At 31.8% G+C, this 22923-nt stretch overlaps 1 protein-coding gene across 1 annotated transcript in view; it reads right to left on the bottom strand.

Moving 5' to 3' along the window:
- LOC126883732 (sodium-dependent dopamine transporter-like) overlaps positions 1-22010 on the bottom strand; it is a 241325-nt gene extending 219315 nt beyond the window's left edge. The window contains exons 1-2 of the mRNA XM_050649395.1: positions 21896-22010; positions 10879-11103 (exon numbers count right to left, since the gene is read on the bottom strand). Coding sequence (XP_050505352.1) covers positions 10879-11103; positions 21896-22010 — 340 coding nt within the window. The remainder of the gene's footprint in view (positions 1-10878; positions 11104-21895) is intronic.
- Between the last annotated feature and the right edge of the window lie 913 nt (positions 22011-22923).

The following is a 22923-nucleotide window of genomic DNA, read 5'->3' as shown; positions in this document are numbered from 1 at the left end:
AGCTGAGCGCTTTCGGCTTATAAAGCCATCTTCGGAGCTATGCTACAATAAAAGATCTCTAATGAATAATTGATCTTAGAATTCAAAGTTTAACTTACGTCAAAAAGGTCAAAATACCACTATGAAGAGAGATGGGTTCCATTTATGATATGAAATACTTCTGTTTCTTGTGCAGTTTTTTATTGGTTGGAAAAAACCTTGTCTGTGTGTTTAAAAAATTGTTCAATTTGCTGTTGGTTATTTTTTGTATCCAGAAAAGTTAAACATCAAGAACGAGCACAAAGGACTTTCACACGAAAATTACATTATATATAAAACGAATATTTGATCATGGTAAGGTCAAAAAAACCTTACCATTTGAATACTGCGGTGTCAGATAGCAGAATGGTCGCCTCGCATGGAGGATTTTTAATGACAGTCGATGTAGACAGGGTGTGCTCGTTAAGGTGTCTTCACATTTTCTCTTATAAAGTGACAGTTGACATATGACATTTTTAGCAATTGGATTGAACAACTTTCCAACAAAGTCTGTAGTTACATAAATCTGGTTTTTAAAAAAATAATGAAATACATATTGAAAAGAGACTTAAGGTCTAAGATAAACCAATCGACAAGTTTTCCTCCACAAACCAAACTCGAATCGGTTTTGAAAATTAATACATGATGTAAAGAAACTTGATGGTGAAGATTTTAGGAAGATGGGAAATAAATTAACAATGAATTTTGTGAAATGTGATTTGTAAAGAATAAGCTACCAAATGATTTTTTACAAATATTGTTTTAAATGATGCTTTAGTAAAGAATTAAAAACTTTAAAAATTATTTTTTGATTGCATGAGGTCAAACTTCTTCCTCCAGAATCTCCCACAAGGGTTTGAACAAAGGTTTATAGTTGTAATTAAGATTGATTTGTGTATTCAAGCAAAAATCAGGATTAAGTTTCATTTCTTTAGTTATCTCTAGATCTTCTGAAAGGTTCATTTGTCTATAGTTTTTGATTGGGATGTTATGTAAAATTGTACTGTTTTCGGAAGGAGATAAATAATGGTTGCTAAATTTAACATGATAACCAACATTTGATTTTTCTGGATTGTTGAGATGTTCTTTGATCCTCTGAGATAGGGTCCTCATAGTCCTGCCCACATAAGTCATGTTACAATCCCCACAAAACAGTTTGTAAATACCACTTTTATTTAGTTTGTCGATTTTATCTTTGGTGTGTCTGAAGATGGATTTGATGTTATTTTTCGTTTTGAAAGATATGTTAAGGTTACTGACTTTATTACAAAGTAATCTTGATACTTTTTCTGAAATTGGCCCTAAGTTGGATAAGGATCTATAAATAGCTGTAGTGTTGGGTTCGTTCTCTGTGTTAAAAGCTTGATTTAGTCTCTTTTTGAGTAGTGATCTTCTAATGACCTTATCTACGGTAGAAGAGGGGAAATTATTTTTGTTTGCTATTTGTTTAATAATTGAAATTTCGTGGTTGTAATTGTCTTGGGACATGGGGATGTTAAGAAGTCTGTGGACATAACATTGAATAGCTGCCATCTTATGTTGAAAAGGATGGTTAGATGATATGGGTATCATATGGTCTGTTTGAGTAGGTTTTCTAAATACTGAGTATTCTAAATGAGTAGACGATGAAGAAGTGGAAGATTTATTCTTTTTGATGGTTAGGTCTATAAAATTGATCATGTTGTTGGTTTCTAACTCTAATATGAACTTAATTGCTGGATGTAGGTTATTAATTATTGAAAGAATGTTGTTAGGTTCTGAAGGAGGACCTTCTATAAATGCTAAAATATCATCAACATGTCTGTATGTCCAGCAATGGGAAATCTTTTATCCCCACTACTTGCAGATCTTTTCCTAGATTCTCTTGAAAATAAATTTGTCCATTCACATCCACAAATAATCCTATGGTACAGATATGTTGATGTTATTTTAGCATTTATAGAAGGTCCTCCTTCAGAAACTAACAACATTATTTCAATAATTAATAACCTACTTCCAGCAATTAAGTTCACATTAGGGTTAGAGACCAACAACTTCATCAATTTTCTAGACCTAACCATCAAAAAGAATACATCTTCCACTTCTTCATCGTCTACTACTTTAGAATACTCAGTATTTAGAAAACCTAGTCAAACAGACAATATGATACCCGTATCATCTAACCATCCTTTTCAACATAAGATGGCAGCTATTTAATGTTATGTCCACAGACTTCTTAACATCCCCATGTCCCAAGACAATTACAACAACGAAATTTCAATTATTAAACAAATAGCAAACAACAATGGTTTCCCCTCTTCTACCGTAGATAAGGTCATTAGAAGATCAATACTCAAAAATAGACTAAATCAAGCTTTTAACACAGAGAACGAACCCAACACTACAGCTATTTATAGATCCTTATCCTACTTAGGGCGAATTTCAGAAAAAGTATCAAGATTACTTCGTAATAAAGTCAGTAACCTTAACATATTTTTCAAAACGAAAAATAACATCAAATCCATCTTCAGCCACACCAAAAATAAAATCGACAAACTAAATAAAAGTCGTATTTACAAACTGTTTTGTGGGGATTGTAACATGACTTATGTGGGCAGGACTATGAGGACCCTATCTCAGAGGATCAAAGAACATCTCAACAATCCAGAAAAATCAAATGTTGGTTATCATGTTAAATTTAGCAACCATTCCTTCTCTCCTTCCGAAAACAGTACAATTTTACATAACATCCCAATCAAAAACTATAGTCAAATGAACCTTTTAGAAGATCTAAAGATAACTAAAGAAATGAAACTTAATCCTGATTTTTGCTTGAATACACAAATCAATCTTAATTAAAACTATAAACCTTTGTTCAAACTCTTGTGGGAGACTCTGGAGGAAGAAGTTTGACCTCATGCAATCAAAAAATAATTTTTAAATTTTTTAATTCTTTACTAAAGCATCATTTAAAACAATATTTGTAATAAATCATTTGGCAGCTTATTCTTTACAAATCACATTTCACAAAATTCATTGTTAATTTATTTCCCATCTTCCTAAAAAAACTTCACCATCAAGTTTCTTTACATCATGTATTAATTTTCAAAACCGATTCGAGTTTGGTTTGTGGAGGATAACTTGTCAATTGGTTTATCCTAGACCTTAAGTCTCTTTTCAATATGTATTTCATTATTTTTTTAAAGACCAGATTTATGTAACTACAGACCTTGTTGAAAAGTTGTTCAATCCCACGGTTATTAGACTTTATTACGGTTGTCTTTTCCGACGGTGGTGGGGAGACTTATATTTTTGACTTTACGTCACAAGAGTTTACATTCCCATATTTTTAAATGATTTTCGATCATTGAATGTGTGTTATGTGTATATATGTGTATTATTTGTGTTATTATGAAATAATTAGACAAATAGTACACATTTTATCTTATTCCGGGTAGTGAATCGTAAAAACGGCCATAGGAAACTCAATATAAAATTCCGAATTGTTGAATTCCTGCTTCCCTAATTATTTTACATCAAAAGTCATGCGAGAATACTTGTAGAGAATTAAAATCTGTATTAAAATCAAAAGTTAAAATCGTTCTACGATTTAAATGCATTCCAAAATTTTGAAAAATATGATACATTTGCCACAATAGGTATGCGTGTAAAAGTAAGGCCACACGTTACTATTTAACTGACAGTGCTCACACCATTGACTGAATAAAAAAATCTTTATTATTAATCCTTTCTCCGCAACTGAGGGTATCTTATCAACTGTATTGTTTTTAAACAATAGATGATAAAATAAAAATATTGACAGTTCAAAAATGTGAATATTATTGCATTGTGTGTAGCCTAAGTTTGGGCTGAAAACTAAAATATATTACATTTTTACAAAATTTTGGAATATGTTTAATTACGTAGACCAATTTTAACATTTATTTCCAATACAGATTTCAATCCTCTACAAATAGTTTCTAATGTCTTTTGATGTACAATAATTATTAGGGAAGCTGGAATTCAACAGTTCAGAATTTTACATTGAGTTAATGCAAAATTTTGACGCATGTCAAAATTCTCAATGTGTTTTAATTGTATTCATTTTTTTCGAATCCTGAGAAAACTAATAAATATTTTTGAAAAATTTAAACTCAGAATGAAAGACTACATTATTACCTATAGGGCTGAATGTCCCTGAAAACTTCTATAATGTTTATTTTAATAAGTTACAGGGCTGAAAATAAAAGAGAAGTGTGATATTTAATTTCAAATATTTCATTCAATAGAATCTGTTTGTTTATTCTAAGGGGCTTTCCGCCCTCGGTAATAATGTAATCTTGCATCCTGCGTTTAAATTTTTCTAAAATACTTGGTTTTCTCAGGATTCGAAAAAAATCATATTACGATTCAAATGACAGTAAACTCTCGTGACGTAATCTCACCCTTAATGTTCATTGGTTAGTCGATTTAGGCAACCGTAGTAATGTCTAAGAACCGTGGTTCAATCCAATTGCTAAAAATGTCATATGTCAACTGTCACTTTATATGAGAAAATGTGAAGACACCTTAACGAGCACACCCTGTCTACATCGACTGTCATTAAAAATCCTCCATGCGAGGCGACCATTCTGCTATCTGACACCGCAGTATTCAAATGGTAAGGTTTTTTTGACCTTACCATGATCAAATATTCGTTTTATATATAATGTAATTTTCGTGTGAAAGTCCTTTGTGCTCGTTCTTGATGTTTAACTTTTCTGGATACAAAAAATAACCAACAGCAAATTGAACAATTTTCTAAACAGACAGACAAGGCTTTTTCCAACCAATAAAAAACTACATAAGAAACAGAAGTATTTCATATCATAAATTGAACCCATCTCTCTTCATAGTGGTATTTTGACCTTTTTGACGTAAGTTAAACTTTGAATTCTAAGATCAATTATTCATTAGAGATCCTTTATTGTAGCATAGCTCCGAAGATGGCTTTATAAGCCAAAAGCGCTCAGCTAAGAATTATTAATTTTACACACTTCAAAAGTACACTTCTCCCCCTTTTACCTGTTGTCATAAGTGTGTACAAAACTATTGGTCTTTACATTTATTAATTTATGTTAGTACGGGGCGTGCACGATACGTGTCATAGAACAATAGAAAGCGCAGTTTGAATCAGTTCCCCGGAGTCGCCCCGTTCCGTTGTATGGTAAACTAGCCAATGCTTTTCATATCAGACGATTCTTAAACGTACCCCGTAAGACAGCCGTGTCTTCCACGTCCTCATCCTAACATCAGCCTTTAATGTCACAATTATTTATGTCGCTATAGGAGAAACAATAAGAGCCACAGAAATAAAACTTACAATCATAACATCGACCTTTGCTGACGACATAGCATTGATTAGCACAAACCTAAAAACAGCTTAAAGGAAGATTTTACAAAGTTGTGTAACGAAGCATCCAAAATAGGCTTAGCAAAAAATCAAAACTAAATTTCAAAATGTCAAATATCAAAATACCTAATATGCTCAAGAAAAAATAGTTCAGTTAATGTGACAAGTGTAAATATTAGTCACTATGAGTTTGAAAAGGTAGACCACTTTAAATATCTTGGGGCAGACGTAATGGAGCTAATGATGGAAGCACAGTAATCAATGAAAGAATCCAGGAAGAAACCAGAACCTACTGTAAATTAAACAACTACCTCAAAGATAAGCAGCTTACTCATAATACTAAACTAAAAATTTGCAGACAGCAATTACACCAGTAATCACATATGGTGCTGAATAATATGGCTGACAAATAAAGATGAAGAAAGATTGAGGATCCTAAGAGAAAAATAGTTCGAATGATAACAGGTCCACTTAATTTACAAAACTGATGAATTACGAAGAAAGAGAACTTTTGAAAGGGGAAGACATTGTCAGATTTATCAAGGCATAGAGACTCAGATGGCGAGGACATATATAAAGAATAAATCCAGGATCAGTTATGAAGAAAATCACCAAATAGAGACATGTACATACCTATCAGGCACACCATGAGGAAGACCCACAACCAGATAGTCGATAACCTCAAGAAGATGGGAGTTTATTAAAACGTTTTTATATACTTGGCTTGGTTGTTGTCACGGTCTCCACAAATTTTGTAATCCATTTTAAAAATAGTTCTAGGCTACCTAGGTACCTGAAATTTTCAGAATAGCTTAGAACTAGCTAACAATGTAATGTTTAACTGCTATTATACAGGGTGATTGATATTGGAATAATGGATAGCGATAAAAGTTAATAACAAAAATTGTAGCCAACTTTAAACTTCACATTACAAAATTAGTTAGAATGTTACAGAGTGTTCGATAACATAGTGACAGATCAAAGTTATGTTTTTTTAAATGGAACACCCTATATTTTAATTTACATTCGAAATCTTCTTAACTTCTCCATTGGAATTTACAAAGTTATAACCAATTTTATATGAAAATCGTAACAGTTTAACTCCCTGTAAAAATAAAAATCAGCACAATGGCAATGGTTTATTGATGCTATATTTTTTTATTTATTGTCAAAATTTTCATAAATGATCGATATTGTTAATTTTCTTTATATTAAAAACAGGATGAGTCAAAACGCAAGTACATTATTTTCTCAGTCATTTTAAATGGAACACCCTGTGTTTTATATCACTATCGAAAAGTACCATTACCGTACTTTAATTTTTATATAACATGACCTTTGTCTAAATTTATTATTTTTCGAGATATTTTCATTTTTAAGAGCAAATTATTAAGAGGAAACAGTAGCGATCAACAGGTAGCGAAAACGCGTTCCAAGATTGCGGCTGTAATTTTGAATATTTTTTCGAGATATTTGGCACACATATTCGTAATATAATAAAGAATGGCGGTACAGAGCCCAATTTGAAAAATATATTAATATGTGGAAATTACTCTGTAATTAAATAAAATATTAAAAAAACGAGCCTGTACCGCCATTAAGAAGAACAAAAAATACGCTTTCTTCAAATAAACTTTTTTATCCGATGCCTAGATTTTGTGTCATTTTGGATCTCCTAAAATTTTTTATTTCATTAGTAGTTCCAAAATGACACAAAATCTTGGCATCGGATAAAAAAGTTTATTTGAAGAAAGTGTATTTTTTTGTTCTTCTTAATGGCGGTACAGGCTCGTTTTTTTAATATTATATTTAATTTCAGAGTAATTTCCACATATTAATATATTTTTCAAATTGGGCTCTGTACAGCCATTCTTTATTATATTACGAATACGTGTGCCAAATATCTCAAAAAAATATTCAAAATTACAGCCGCAATCTTGGAACGCGTTTTGGCTACCTGTTGATCGCTACTCTATCACCTTAATTACGGGTCTAAATCTATCCAAATTTTAGACAAGCCATGACTGAATTGTCTAAAACTGACCATTTTCGATTACTGATTATCAATCTGTAGTTGGCTACAATTTTTGTTATTAACTTTTATTGCTATCTATTACTATAACGGATCTACGGAGCTTTACCCCACTAATCAATCACTGCGTATGGATAAATCGATTTTTTTTATTTCAAACTATTTTAAAAATGTGGCTAATATAATGATAGTTTAAAGTACGTTAATAAATCGATATCGACAAATTCTCAGTGGCATTAGACTGCAGATCGAGAGTTTCCTAGTTCGAACACGGCTGTTGCGTATCTTTTTTTATTTTTTTAATAAATAATTATAGCTGATATACTTAAAATTCTTATTTTATAATTTAATTATTATATATACCATTTTAAACAACCGTGGTATTATAAAAAGTACTTTTTGTATAATACCACGGTTTGTAATTTTTGGAATTATAATTTTAAAAGTTAACACACCTACTAAGAATTCATATTTTATTTTTTCGAAACATGTTGTGTCCTGTTGTTCTGAAGCTATTTCCTTGTGGCATTTTTATAATTAAGTATTTTCTATGGGAAATAAGCCACAATTTTACTAAAAAATGAATTTATTAACGTTTCGAAGCCCAAATCGGGTTTCGTTGTCAAAATACAAAATACTATTAAAATAAACAAAAATGTTGTTGCTAAGTAAAAAAAATTCTTCTAATAATTTATTTAACCTGACTCATTTATATTGGCAATTCAGACGTATATTATACATTTTAAAGTAGAAGACTTTAAAATGATATCGCCAATATTTATGAGTTGCGTTCCTGGGACGACTTTACTAAAAGATAGTTCATGCGATTACATGAAATCAATCCCAACTCAAGAATATCCGTCGCAAAAAAAATCATAGCATGTTGTGTCCTGTATATAACAAAACCGTGTTATTAGCATAAGTACTTTTTTATTATAGTGTAATTTTTGGAATTTTAAGCATTTCATATCGTCAAATTATTTTATATTCTCTCCTATAAATAGAATAACGTTTTATTATAAAAAAGATATTTTTTATAGAAGTGTAAATCTTATTTTAATTAAGAAGATGGGAGTTTATTTTTATTAAGAGCATCAGAACTAGCATCAAAACTAAGCGAGTTACGCTCAAAATTAACTCTTTTATACTATCTTTTATAATAACAAAATCCTTTTTATGTTAAAAAAATCGTGAAAACCTCCCTCGACTTAGCACTTTACAAATTACCTTACTTTTTTTATATGACCTGTAAGTTTCACTGGTTCAAACTGTTTATTTTTGAAAGAATTCTAGTTGAAAAAGCTTGAACGAGGCATTATTCAGTATAATACTAATTTTAAACAGCCATACCAACCAATTTTTGTCTTGCAGAAAAACAAAATAAAACAAAACTATTTACAAAAGCCAAATCTACATTTCTTTACTCCTTGAGATTTTTTGTATCACTAATACTTTTTATAAAACCCCGTATACAATATACCCATTGACATAATAAAAGCAGACACCGAGCAGTCAGTAGAGAAGCTACATATACTTTTGAATAAAATATGGAAGGACGAAGAATTGCCAAAGGAGTGGAAAGAGGGATTGATTATAAAAAAAACCCAAAAAAGAGACCTGAGCAAATGCAACAATTGGCGTGCAATAACACTACTAAGTGCCACATCCAAAGTGCTGACCAAAATCATTTTGGAAAGATTGAAGCCGGAACTAGATAAAAAACTGAGAAACAACCAAGCAGGCTTCCGTTCCAACCATGCCACTATTGATCACATTTGCACCCTTAGAATTATCTTGGAACAAACAAATGAATGGAATAAAGATATAGATGTGAGTTTTATCGACTTCGAAAAGGCCTTTGACCGTGTAAATAGGGCACAGATGTGGAAAATCCTTAGATTATATGGGATACCACAAAAAATCATAAACTTTATTAAACTCTTCTACGAAGGATACAAAGCCAAACTAGAACATTCAGGTGAAGTAACAGAAGAAATATCCATAGAAAGTGGAGTCAAACAGGGTTGTGTACTATCCCCTACCCTATTTCTTATTATGATAGATTGGGTAATGAGGAAAGTAATCGACGATCGAACAGGCATCAGGTGGAACCTTTTCAAACAGCTAGAAGATCTCGAATTTGCAGATGACATCTGCCTGATAACTGAACACCGAAATCATATGCAAGCAAAAACTGACAAATTGGCACAGTACTCCGACACGATCGGACTTCGAATAAACACAGAAAAAACTAAACTTCTAAAAAATAATAACCATCCAAATAATAAAATAATGATATACGGTAAAGAAGTAGAAGAGGTAGACAAGTTCACATATCTGGGATCTGTCATGGAAAGGAGCGGGGGGAGTAAAAACGATATACAGACGAGAATAACAAAGGCGCAACACGCATTCAACGCTTTAAATAGAATTTGGCAAACAAACGAAATATCGGAAACAACAAAAATTAAAATCTTTAACAGTTGCATTAAAAGTATACTGCTCTATGGAGCAGAAACATGGAAACAGGACGAAAATACAACTAAAAAACTACAAACATTTGTAAACAAATCTCTAAGAAAAATCCTGAAAATATACTGGCCAAACAAAATAACTAATACAGAACTATGGGAAAGGACAAAACAAACTAACGTATCTATTACAGTCAAGGAAAAAAAATGGAAATGGATCGGTCACACTTTAAGGAAAGACCAAAGCAGCATAGCAAGACAAGCACTTGAATACCAACCAGAGGGGAAAAGAAAGAGGGGCAGACCAGACAACAGCTGGAAAAGAACAACAACGAGAGAACACGAAAAAATTGGACTAAGATGGGGCGAAGTCAAAAAGAGAGCAAAAGATAGAAGAGAGTGGAGGGAATTAGTTCACAATTTATTCAGAGAATAAAAACAAAAGAAGATGCGCTGTCCCGGCCAGACAGCAATCTTACACTTTTGGCCAAGAAACGCATAAGCGCCCAATACTCCACAAGGAGGGATGGAACGAGAGAGAGAGATACTTTTTAAGTTATTTTGAAAGAAGTCTATTTTTCCAAAAAAAAACTTTTTTTTTACTATAAAACCAAATCTTTTCAAAAAGAACTTCAAACTGGCAAAACTTGCAGATCATATAAATAATACATATTTATGACAAAGCGCTCACGATTAATTTTATTTGGACTGCTAAATAGGGGGAGATTTTCACGATTTTTTTTTACCAAAAAAAGGGGTCAACTTTATTTTAAGCGTAACTCGTTTAGTTTTGACGGTAGAAACTTGTATATAATAATTATTCCAACCAACTATTTAACAACTTTTTAGAACTAATTTACAGCTTTAATCATTTAACAGGATTACATCCTTTAGTTAAGTAAAGCTGTGAGCGGTTCCTTTTGGGAATAAGAAAAAAGGAGAAAAGGAAAGAAAAAGTCATAAAACTATTAATTACACCAGCTTACCTCCGCCGTTTCTATAACAAAGATAAGGAAACCGCCAGACGTTAGCCAAATCGACCGCGAATCCAATGATGGATAATAAAAAGTCCGTGTTGGAGCCCCAAGTCTCTCGATTATCATCTGGGCCTCCCGTTATGGAATCTGGATCTACATCGGCCGCCTGACTGGAACTGGTCGACAGAACAAAAGATTCGTGCTCGTCTTCTTCCAGTTGAACGTGTAGATCTTCTGTAATTAAATTTTGCGTTTGTAGAATACATCAAAATTATTATTATCTTAATCTATATTGAAATTTGAATCTTTATAATATAGAAATATTAAAATATTTATTTTATTATTTGGATTTTGGATGTTGAAATATTTTGATACTGTTTTCATACATATGTAGATATTATCTATTTACAGGGTGTTTCATTAAGAATGTCCAATCTCCGAGTTGAAGACTCTAGACCTAGACCTCAAAATATTAAGATTTAATCAACATCACTTATATACAAGGCGAAATCGGCGGGTTCGCTGGAAAAAATATTCTCATGAGATTTTTTTGCATAAGGGGATATCCATAAACTACGTCGTTGAGAAGAGGGAGGGGGGGCTTGCTTATTTCGACGAAATACGACAGGGGGGGGTATGAGTGCACATTCGACGTCGTTTAATATACAGGTATATTTAAATTTGTCGCTATTGTCTCTAAAAATATAATTTTTACTAGCTTTATCAGCATTAAAGTATCAGATATTCATATAAAAACGTATAGTTTTTGAAATGAAATTGAAAATAAAACAAAACGTTTACGAATAAATACACCTTTGTTAAAATTAAAAAGAGTTCTCTTATAGATACTTTTATCGCATACTATACATTTCGTTTTTATGTCACAGCCTTAAAATATGATTAGGTAACACTTTTGTACAGGACAACAACTTCTATATATTATACAGAACAACGTCTGGAAGCAAACAATATTAAATTGTTAATTCATTTATGTGCTGCATACTGTGTGTGAAAAAATAGTTCTGAAAGAATGAATGGAAATAAAATATTGTGTTCTATTTAGTTAGTAATTATTTATACTTAGAGAAGATTTATACGCAAAATCTTGGTCCAATTCTATTTAAATGCATTCATTTTTTCCAATACTCAGAAAACTAATAAAAATTTTTGAAAAATTTAAACGCAGATTGAGAGATTGCATTATTACCGAGGGCCAAAAGTTTCTGAAAACATCTATAATGTTTATTTTAATAAGTTACAGGGATAAAAAAAGAGAATATTTAGTCGATTTTTAAGTTACAAAATTTCATTCAAAAGAAACCTTTTGTTTATTCTAAGGGACTTTCAGCCCTCGGTAATAACCTAGTCTTTCATTCTGCGTTTATATTTTTCAAATATATTTATTAGTTTTCTCAGGATTCGAAAAAAGAATGCATTTAAATAGCATTGGACCAAGATTTTGCGCCTACCCCTAATTGTTCTTGTTATGATACTTTCGCAAATAAAGTTTCAAGGTTGAATAAAAAAACAGAAATAACATTGAATTTTTTTAAATCACTGAAAGGGGGGTCGTGAACTGCAATGACGACGTCGACATGGGGGGGTTCGTCTGTAAACGACGAATTACGATGGAGGGGGGTGAGGGTATTAAAAAGTTCAAATTTTTTACGACGTAGTTTATGGATGCCCCCTAATCACATTCGTGAGACACCCCAGAATAAGGTTCAAGAAGTCGCCCACGCGAAAAGTGGTCCAATTTTTTAGATTTTTCGGGCCATTCCGGACAGAAAAGGTCTCTTATAATTTTTCTCTAAAGTTGATCGTGTTCGAGTTATAAGCAATTTAAAATTTGAAAAACGCGAAAATGGCCATTTAAAGACTTAATAACTCGGTTAAAAATGTTTATTATGAAAGTCAGAAAGTGACTAAATCAAATGTAAAGCCCCCCTTCATGATCCTGAAGAAATTTGTCTCACTAATTTATTACTAAGCTGTTATTTTTAATTATTAATAATGAGTGGTATTTAAGATCGTATTGACGCGGCTGTAAATGTGAGGTGTGAGTGAGATGCGCCATTGGACTGAGTGAATAGCATCTCTTTTGCACTCATCATGGACGGCTGCCTAATACGTGTATGGCGCCCATTATTTTTACTTAAAAAATTTCGTCAGGATCTTGTAGGGGGCTTTAAACTTTGATTTAGTTACTTTCTGACTTTCATAGTAATAACTTTTAATATGCTTTTACATCGAAAACGATTGACTTTAGAGAAAAATTATAAGAGACCTTTTTTATCCAGAATGGTCCAAAAAACCTAAAAAAAAATGTTGCGGTAAAAAATATTGATTTTTGCAATTTGATTAAAAAAAATTTATGTTAAAAAAAATTTGGACCACTTTTCGCGTGGGCGACTTCTTGAATCTTATTCTGGAATGTCTCACGATTGTGATTACGCAAAAAAATCTTATGAGAATATTTTCTCCAAAGAACCCGCCGTTTTCGACTTGTCTATTAAATAAAATATGACTGCTTACTGACTAAGAGGGTGTTTTATTTATAAATTTAAAAACTATTTGTACCCAGTACTTTAAAACCATTTGACATATTATATCCTTGCCTTCCTTGGCGGAAAGTGTAGGAACTATACATTCTACTTAATTATGCTATACAGGGTTGGCTAAAGAAACGAATCCTCATCGATATTTGGTAGTAGTTATTAAATTTTAAAGAAATTCTAAGACACGTCGATTTTTAATTTTAAATTACAATTTTTTTGATATATATTTCATACTAGTGACGTCATTCATCTGAGCGTGATGACGCAATCGATATTTTTTTTAATGGGAATAGGGGTTGAGTGGGAGCTCATTTGAAAGGGTATTTAATTCTCCATTTAGTAATATAGCATTATATTTACATTTAGTAATTAACATAATTATTTAGTCAGGTTGTCCAAAAAATTTAATTAAATTAATTGACAAAAAAAGACGAATATATGTAATTTATTTTATCCAAAATTCATTTTACTGTTGTCAGAAAACAGAAGCTTAAATTCAATGTTCAAGCCAGCTCCCGCCATCCGCCTGACTCATGAAAGTTAGCAGTAAAATGTATTTTAAATTAAATAAATTACATATTTTATATTATTCTTCTTTTTTGTCAATCAATTTAATTTAAAAAAATTTGGCCACCCTGTATAAATAATTATGGCAATGTTTATATTACTGAATAGAAAATTAAATACCCTTTCAAACGTGCTATCACACAATCCCTATTACCATTTAAAAAAATCATCGATTACGTCATTACGCCCAAATGGATAACGTCACTAGTATGAAATATATGTTCCGTGGTGTGGTTGGATGCGTGTGTAATAACCTTATCGTCCACGGAAACAAATAAAATAATATTATATAAATCGTAAAAACAACAAACTGTCAATAATATATTTATTTCGGTAAAGAGCGTGTTTTGCTTATATCTTAAGGGTGTGTTGTTGACCTATTCCGACGCCCGCTGGGTTGTGACTAAACGGACAGCAAGCTGTAACTGAACTAAACTACAAATATTAATTTGTCATCATGTGGTTTTACCATATGGCCAGACAGGCGATAATTTATTAGATCTGGTGTTTTAAAAGCTGAAAAGGCATTTTATCTGAATAGGGATAGATTTCATTTCTTAAACCTGAACAGGCCCTTCCATGCAAATGGTTTGGTACATTATCAGATGAAAATGTGAATTTTAAATGGGACCTATTATTTCGTTTTGAGAGAAAAGGTATTAAAAATTAAAAATTAAAATTAAAAAATAGTAATTGAAGCGTGTCGCCAAGACACCATCCTTCGAGAATATAAGACGATAGATAATAAATACAGCGTGTTTCAACGAAAATTTGACCCCCTCCCCAAAAACTCAGATTTCTTCAAAATTAAAAAAACATGTCAATTTTTATTGAAAGGGGGACGAATTTTTATGCATAATTATGCCATCAAATGTAACCACCTATTTCCCAGCATCAACCCCCAGTTTTTTAATTAGCAAGTATATTCGAATGATACATCATTTGAAAGGTACTATTTTTCTCTACATGACCCTCTATTTTTTTTAATTTTCGGAATAACTTTAAAGATAATTTTGGATTTACCAAATTTATAATAAATTTGTTAAGTCCAAAATTGTCTTCAAACTTATTACGTAAATTAAAAAAAAAAAAGTAGAATGTCGTTTATAGAAAAAATTACCTTTTAAATGATCTACCACACTTGTTATTTAAAAAAAAAGTGGGGATAAATGCGGAGCAGTAGGGATTACATTTGAGGGCATGAATTTTGCATGAAAGTTCGTTCCCCTCCCATTATAAATTGACGTGTTTTTTTTAATTCTAAAGAAGCTTTTGGTTTCTGAGTTTCTGGGGGGGGGGAGGGTCAAAAAATAATTTTAGGAAAAAACCTTAATCTTTCCCCTCGCCTGGCAAGGTCTTATCCTCTTCAGAATCGCTTGTTATTGTACACATTTCTTCTAAATGACTGACTCAAACACATACTTAAATTTAAACTTTACAGGAGAAAGTTCTATTTTCCCCTTAACTATGCACTTTTCGATTCACTTGGTAGATACACGTGCAGGGCTGATGCCTGCCAGGTCATGGTTTTTAGCCTTGGTGCGCTATGAATTATCACTATACAAATTTCTAGCCTTAAAGGAAGACCGTTACTCGGAGGGTTCACTAGCTCTTAGATTATTATTGTTTAAACAAGTAATAAACTATTAGCAGCCGAATCTGCGAGTAAGACTTTTTGCTCTAACCTATTTATAAACCAACAAAAAAGGTTTTAGAAAAATATAAGCTTGTTGGTTTTTTCCTAAACAAGGCAAGTTTTCGATCTACATTGACTCCTCTAAAAATGTTGAATTTATAATAAGTTTCAATTAACATATTTTGAAAGCTGTGCACCATCATTATTATAAATAAATAGGTACTACTAATAGAAAAGGGCGGATCCGTTTCGAGGTGGATGTGAGAGGTGGCATTCGGATTTTTGCAGATAAAGTTAGGTGACAACTTCAATAATTATTATATTATGCTCCTTCTCAAATATGCCCGGAACATTAATAAAAAAATTTAAATATTTAAAAATTTCGAAAAATATCGATTTTTTTCGCTTTTCATTGCTTATAACTTTAAAACGAGTTATTTTGGAACAAAGTCGTACGGAAGGAAAATAAAGATGATTGAATTTTGTATAATATGCGACTGGTTAAAAATGTCTTAAGTTATTACCCTTTCTGCAAAATAGCAATAAATACACAATAAGGGGGAAAAATAAGCCTGTTTTTGTTCAATGTTTCTCAACCACTTGGATTGCACTTAGAACCTTCATAATTCGCTTAGAAAATTCTTACAATATACTTAAGCCGTCCACTAAATTTCATTAAAATCGGCCTAATAGATTTTGCATAATAATTTTGCAATCTATTTTTTTTAAGTATAAATTTTTTAAAAACTTTCTGAACAAAAAGTAGACCATTTAGAAGTTTGATAATTTTTTTACATATAAAGAGGTTCTTTACCTATCTAATACACTTTACATAATTAAAATCGGATTATTTAAGCGGCCTCAGCACTGTTTTAAAATTATAAACAATGTTTTGGCTTATAAGCAAATACAGTGAGGACGTTTGAGTTGGAATAAATTTATTTTCCTGAGAATGGGCGACTCTGGAGGTAAATCCCGAAACAGACCGATTTTTATTTTTAAATTATAATTTTTTGACATAAATATCATACTAGTGACGTCATCCATCTGGGTGTAATGACGTAATCTAAATATTGGAATTAATTTAATTTAAAATTTTTTTTTAATTAAAACCCTGTATAAATAATTATGTTAACGTTTATATTCTTCTTCTTCTTTAAGTACCGTTCCCAAATTTTTAGGCGTGGGTAGCTTTCATAACAATTTGCCGATATCGTTCTCGATCTTGTGCGGCATGTAACAATTGATCTGCTGATAAGCCAGTTCATTGACGGAGGTTTCTGAGCCATGAATATTTCTTTCGACCAATTTCTCTTTTTCCGCCGATCTTTCCATTGAGTATTAACTGCAGCATCCTGTATCTGCTACCTCTCATTACATGCCCCAGATATTCAAGTTTTCTCTTTTTTATCATCTTGGTTAAATCACTTTTGCCTTGACCTACTCTGTTTAAGACTTCTTTGTTTGAAATGCGTTGAACCCAAGATTTTCTGAGCATTTTACGATACGACCACATCTCAAAGGCCTCTAATTTGTTAATCATGTTAACCTTCACGATCCAGGTTGCACATCCATATAGTAATACAAGATTCACATAATATTTTAGGAACTTGATTCTTAGTTGTAAGTTCAGCTGAGAGTTGCTCAGAATAGATCTAAGTTTCATAAATGCTCCTCTTGCAATTTCTATACGAGTTTTAATTTCTTTATCCGGATTTAGCGTCTCGTTTATCCAACATCCTAGGTATTTAAAATGGATAACTTTTGTTATTGGTTTATCACTGACAATTAGTTGCATAGGCGCGACGTCTTGTTTACTAACCACAAGTAACTTTGTCTTTGTTGCATTTATGTTAAGTCCGTTATTGGAGCATTCTCTAGTGATTCGACCTATAAGGAATTAAAGATCTTCGTTATTTTCAGAAATGATCGCGGTGTCGCATGCATTTCTGATGTTGTTAATAGTTTCTCCCCCGCTTCGAACTCCACATTGCCCTTCCAAGGCTTCATGAAAAATTATTTCTGAGTATATGTTAAACAAAGTTGGGGATAACACACAACCCTGTCTGACACCTCTTTGAAATCAAATTTTGTCTGTTTCTTTGCCATCTACCAGAATAGAAGCTTCTTGATTTCCATATAGATGTTGTAAAAGTCTCAGATCTTTATCATCTATTCCAATCATTTATAGATATTCAAACAACCTATCACGTTGAACTCTATCAAACGCCTTCTCAAAATCTATAAAGCAGACGTAAATTGGTTTCTGTACTTCCCATGATCGTGTGATGTTTATATTAGTGAATACAAAATTGAATAGCCTTTTGATTGAGCTATCACACGGCACTCATTCTCATTTAAAAAATCATTGATTACGTCATCACGCCCAGATGGATGACGTCACTCGTATGATATATATACCAAAAAATTAGAATTTAAAGATAAAATCGACCTGTTTCGAGATTTATCTCCAGAGATGCCTATTCTCGAGAAAATTAATTTATGCCTACTCAAACTTCCTCACTGTATTTTTTTATAAGCCAAAAAATTGTTTATAATTTTAAAAACAGTGCTGAGACCGCTTAAATAATCCGATTTTAATTCTGTAAAGTGTATTAGATAGGTAGAAAACCTCTTTATAAGTATAAAAATTAGCAAACTTCTAAATGGTCTACTTTTTCTTGAGAAAGATTTTCAAAAATTTGAACTTTTAAAAAAAAAATTTAGATTGCAAAATTATTCTGCAAAATCTATCAGGTCGATATTAATGAAATTTTATGAACGATTTAAGCATGTTGTAAGAATTGTCTAAGCAAATTACGAAAGTTCTAAGTTGAACAAAATGGTTGAAAAACATTGAATAAAAACAGACTTATTTTGTCCCCTTATTTTGTATTTATTGCTTTTTGCAGAAAGGGTAATAATTTAAGACATTTTAAACCAGTCGTATAGCATACAAAATTCAATTATCTTTATTTTATTTCCTTACGACTTTGTTCCAAAATGAATCGTTTTAAAGTTATAAGCAAAAAAATAGAAAAAAATATCGATGTTTTTCGAAATTTTTAAATATTTTAATTTTTTTATTAATATTCCGGGCATATTTGAGAAGTAGCATAAGTCAATTATTATTGTTGAAGTTGTCATCTAACTTTATCTGCAAAAATCCGAATGCCACCTCGCACATCCAAAAATAGACGTTTTGTCACAGATCCGCCCTAGTCTATGTATAACGAACTTGAACATTTGAAGTTTTTATCTCGTTATTAAAAATATGAGATGATACAATCGAGATCTAGATACAATTTTCAGGCTCACATTTTCAACAAAATAATTTTATTTTCCCCACTTCAAAATATTTATTTAGCAGCTCAAAGGATATCGCTTTATATTAAAAAGACTTTGTGGGTACAATATTGACTTTATCTGCTACTACAGCTAAATTTGCACAAAGGTACTTTGATTTGGTATAGATATAGGTCGGCGATCGTAAAGCGTAATCAATAAAGTATTCAAATGAGGCCTTGATGTATTTTGTTATTCGAAAATTATAAAATGCAGATTAACTAAATCCAAACAACTGGTTAATTTTGCAACGTACTCAAATGTTTTCATTACTTTTATAGGAGAGTGCATATACAGGGTGAGTTTTTAGTGCGGGATCGGTGGATAACTCCATTACGGTATATAATATCGAAAAAAGGTATTTAGAAAAAATGTAGGTAATGATATTCTCCAGGCTTGGAAAATATGTCGAATTCTACAGGGTGATCAGTAACTGCGTGGTATATAATTTTTTAAAAGGGACACCCTATATATTTTTGCATATTTATATTTCTCTTATAATTCTTGTTCTTATAATATAAGGTTTTACATTACTATACAAAGTATTTAAAAAGTTATGACCATTTTTATTTCGAAATCCCTATGATATTAACACCTTGTATATAAAAAAGTAATTTATAAAGAACCATTTATTTTATATATTAAGATGGATAATATACTGTAGTTCTTAAGTTAGGCTTAATTAAAATCATTGACGAATATTTGTATACAGGGTGAACTACAAAACATCATTACGTTTTTCTCATTTTTTTTTAAATGCATCACCCTATATTTTATTTTTTTTTAATATTGCATTTATAATACTCTATCAATTTTATATAGCATTCCCTATACTTAAACTCATTATTTTCCGAGATATTTTAAGTTTTCTTCAAATTTCGCGAATTCATTCAATTTCTGTAAGTAGAAATGAGTAAGTATTGTCATAATGGAAATAATATAACAAAATTATTTTTATTTGATAAGTACCTAACAAAAAATATAAACCAGCGATTCTCAACCTGTGGGGCGCGTGAACATATAAAAAATACACGAACATCATTAACTAATTTACTAAAATCAAAGCAAAACAAAATTCTGACAAAATAAAAAATAAAATACACATGAACACTGACTAGGAGTTATAATCATAAAGAGCAATCAATACTAAGAAGTAAGATTTTACGGTTTTTTGTCAAAATTATTGAACGAGGGGGCGCGGTGAAAATAATTATGGAAGATTGGGTCGCAAAGGGTAAAAGGTTGAGAAACGCTGATATAAACCATTGCAATATGGTAATGAATGTAACAATTAATGTGATAAATATTAAGAAAACTAGTCTAAAGCAAATTTTCAAAATGTCCACCTTCAACGTCTATACAAGCTTGTTAGCGATTTTCAAATGACCGAGCCACTTTTCGTAACATTTGCACGCCAATATTATTAAAAGCTTCCCTGATTCTATGTTTCGTATCATCTGGCGTTGTTGGGGGCTTCTGGTATACAAGGTCTTTTATATAGCCCCACATACAAAAGTCTATTTTGGAGAATTCCGGTGATTGCGGTAGCCAAACTGTTGGTCCTCCTCTGCCTATCCACCTCTCAGGTAAGTTATTATTTAAATGATTGTGAATAGAAGCAGTGTGATGAACTGGAGCACCATCGTGTAAAAACCACATTCGTTGTCGAATATTAAGAGGTACATTTTGCAGTAGGATTGGTAAACGACTATTTAGAAAGTCCAGATATATGGCACCATTCACATGGCCGTCAAAAAAATATGGGTCAATTACATAATCGCCAACAGTACCACCCCAAACATTTATAGACCACCTAGTTTGATTATAAGTGTTAACACGGTATGAATTGCTTGATGCATAATAATGAAAATTATGCCGATTCACAGTTCCATTTTTGTGAAATGTAGCCTCATCTCCAAAAAAACACATAATCAAAAAAAATCGGTATCGTTGCACTTTGCTGCTGAGAACATTGACAAAAAGCTAATCTTCGTTGATAATCATCGACCGTCAATTCTTGATGCAACTGTATGCGGTAAGGATGCAGTTTGTGTTTACGCAGAATTTTGGCCGCCGAAGTTTGACTAATATCATGTTGACGTCAAATTTCACGAGTACTGATGTGGCGATCTTCAGTGGTAGCTATCAGTACATATCATATTCTTTTTCTTCACTAAGAACAGTGCGTGCGAATAAAACGATCCATTTATTTTTCAAAAGTATTTGCGGTTGGCTTCCTCCGTTCGGGATATCGCTCGTGATATATTCTGGACGTAAGTAGGCAATTTCTCGAACTTTCTCCTAATACAAAGATCATATCTGTTGACTCTTCTACAGAAAAAATCATTTTTAACAATAAAGCACACAGACAAGCCACACAGACCGATTAAAAAGTAATAATATGCAAACTGTAATTTTTAAAGCCTACGGTTTAGGGGAAGTGCGGGAACAGTGTTACAACTTTTTTTAATTCGTCGCAAAGTTGACTGACATGAATATTTTAAGTTTATTTTTTTTTCATTAAATGATAGTATATAGTTTACTTTGTTTTCTGATAAAGTATTATAACAATACAAGAATAAGGTATGAAAGTAACGCACGATTTTGAAAATTTTTCATTTGTAACACTGTACCCTGCGGTAGTGTACAGTGTTACATTGTACATGGAACAGTGTTACAAGGCATTAAAACACGAGAAATGAGAAATTAAATACCCAAATAATTAGGAACAGATTTATTGTTAGTTAAAACTATAAACATAAGACCTAAACGTCAAAATTATCAGGATATTCAACATAAACAGTTTTGACAAAACCTATTCGAGTGAGTTTTTAAATTTGCATTTCCATTTCTTCGTCTTCCAAATTGTTACTAGCATCAGTTTTAGAATATGGAACTTCGCTCTCTGATTACTCAGAACTCTCGGCATCTTTTTTATCCTTAATGATTTTTTTCTTTACAGCCTTCGCTTTCTTTCTACTTCGTTGAAATTCTTTTACCAATTCGTCCTTGAGAGGAGTGTCTGTTAGCACCATGGTTTTTCCTTCCTGTGATGTTTGTTTTCCTTGGTGGTGCTTTTGGAAACGGTCTAATGTCTAATGAGTTCAGGTGAAATTAAAGATGTTTGTTTGACCAATACACTTGACATAGAGGGTCTCTCTTCTTGTTTGGTGCTGTATATTCCTAGGAGGGGTAGATGGAGGTATTATAATGCGAGGTGAAGGCGAAAGAGTTGAAGTGGTAGGACCATAGTCCTACCACTTCAACTCTTTCGCCTTCACTATAGTTAGAGACTTTGCAACTTTAGTCTCATGATTCGAATCTGTTACATGTAATGTATGAACATAATCTCGCAAGGAACTTGCGCCGAGTTTAAAGGCTGAGGTTGATCTCTGTTTAAAATATGCAATGAAGTTGCTGTAGCCAGAGGACGATCGCTCCGACCTCAGGTTTTGTGAATTTTTGTATTTATTTATGTAACGTTTTAACGTCATGTGACATACTTTGTATTTTTTCGCTGCTCATTTAATTTTCAAGCATCTCAAGAACAGCTTTTTTGAGAATCTTATCATAGGTTGTTAAAAGGATTCTTACACCTTTGTTTTTACGTGACATTTTCTCACTGAAATAAATTTTTAATCAATAAATTTATATTTAATTGTTTTACTGGGGGTACAGTGTTACAAGAATTTTTGTAACACTGTACCCTGTAACACTGTTTGCTTTTGAACGCCAATGCACATAGAACTAATTTTTAGCACGTTAAGTAAATGTCGGTTACGGTTTTAAGCGTAAATCCAGTAGAAATATATTTACTTTCAATCCATAATTATAAAATTAATGAATTACCAACGTACTCGCCCATAGGCTAATTCACTTGATCTTGAAAATTTTACTTTTCACATGTATAAAAACTGTTATGAAAATACGTAACTACAAACACTTTTA

The sequence above is a fragment of the Diabrotica virgifera genome, chromosome 4 (assembly GCF_917563875.1).
Source record: "Diabrotica virgifera virgifera chromosome 4, PGI_DIABVI_V3a".
Taxonomy (NCBI): Eukaryota; Metazoa; Arthropoda; class Insecta; order Coleoptera; family Chrysomelidae; genus Diabrotica; species Diabrotica virgifera.
This window is presented reverse-complemented; position numbering and strand designations above follow the sequence as displayed.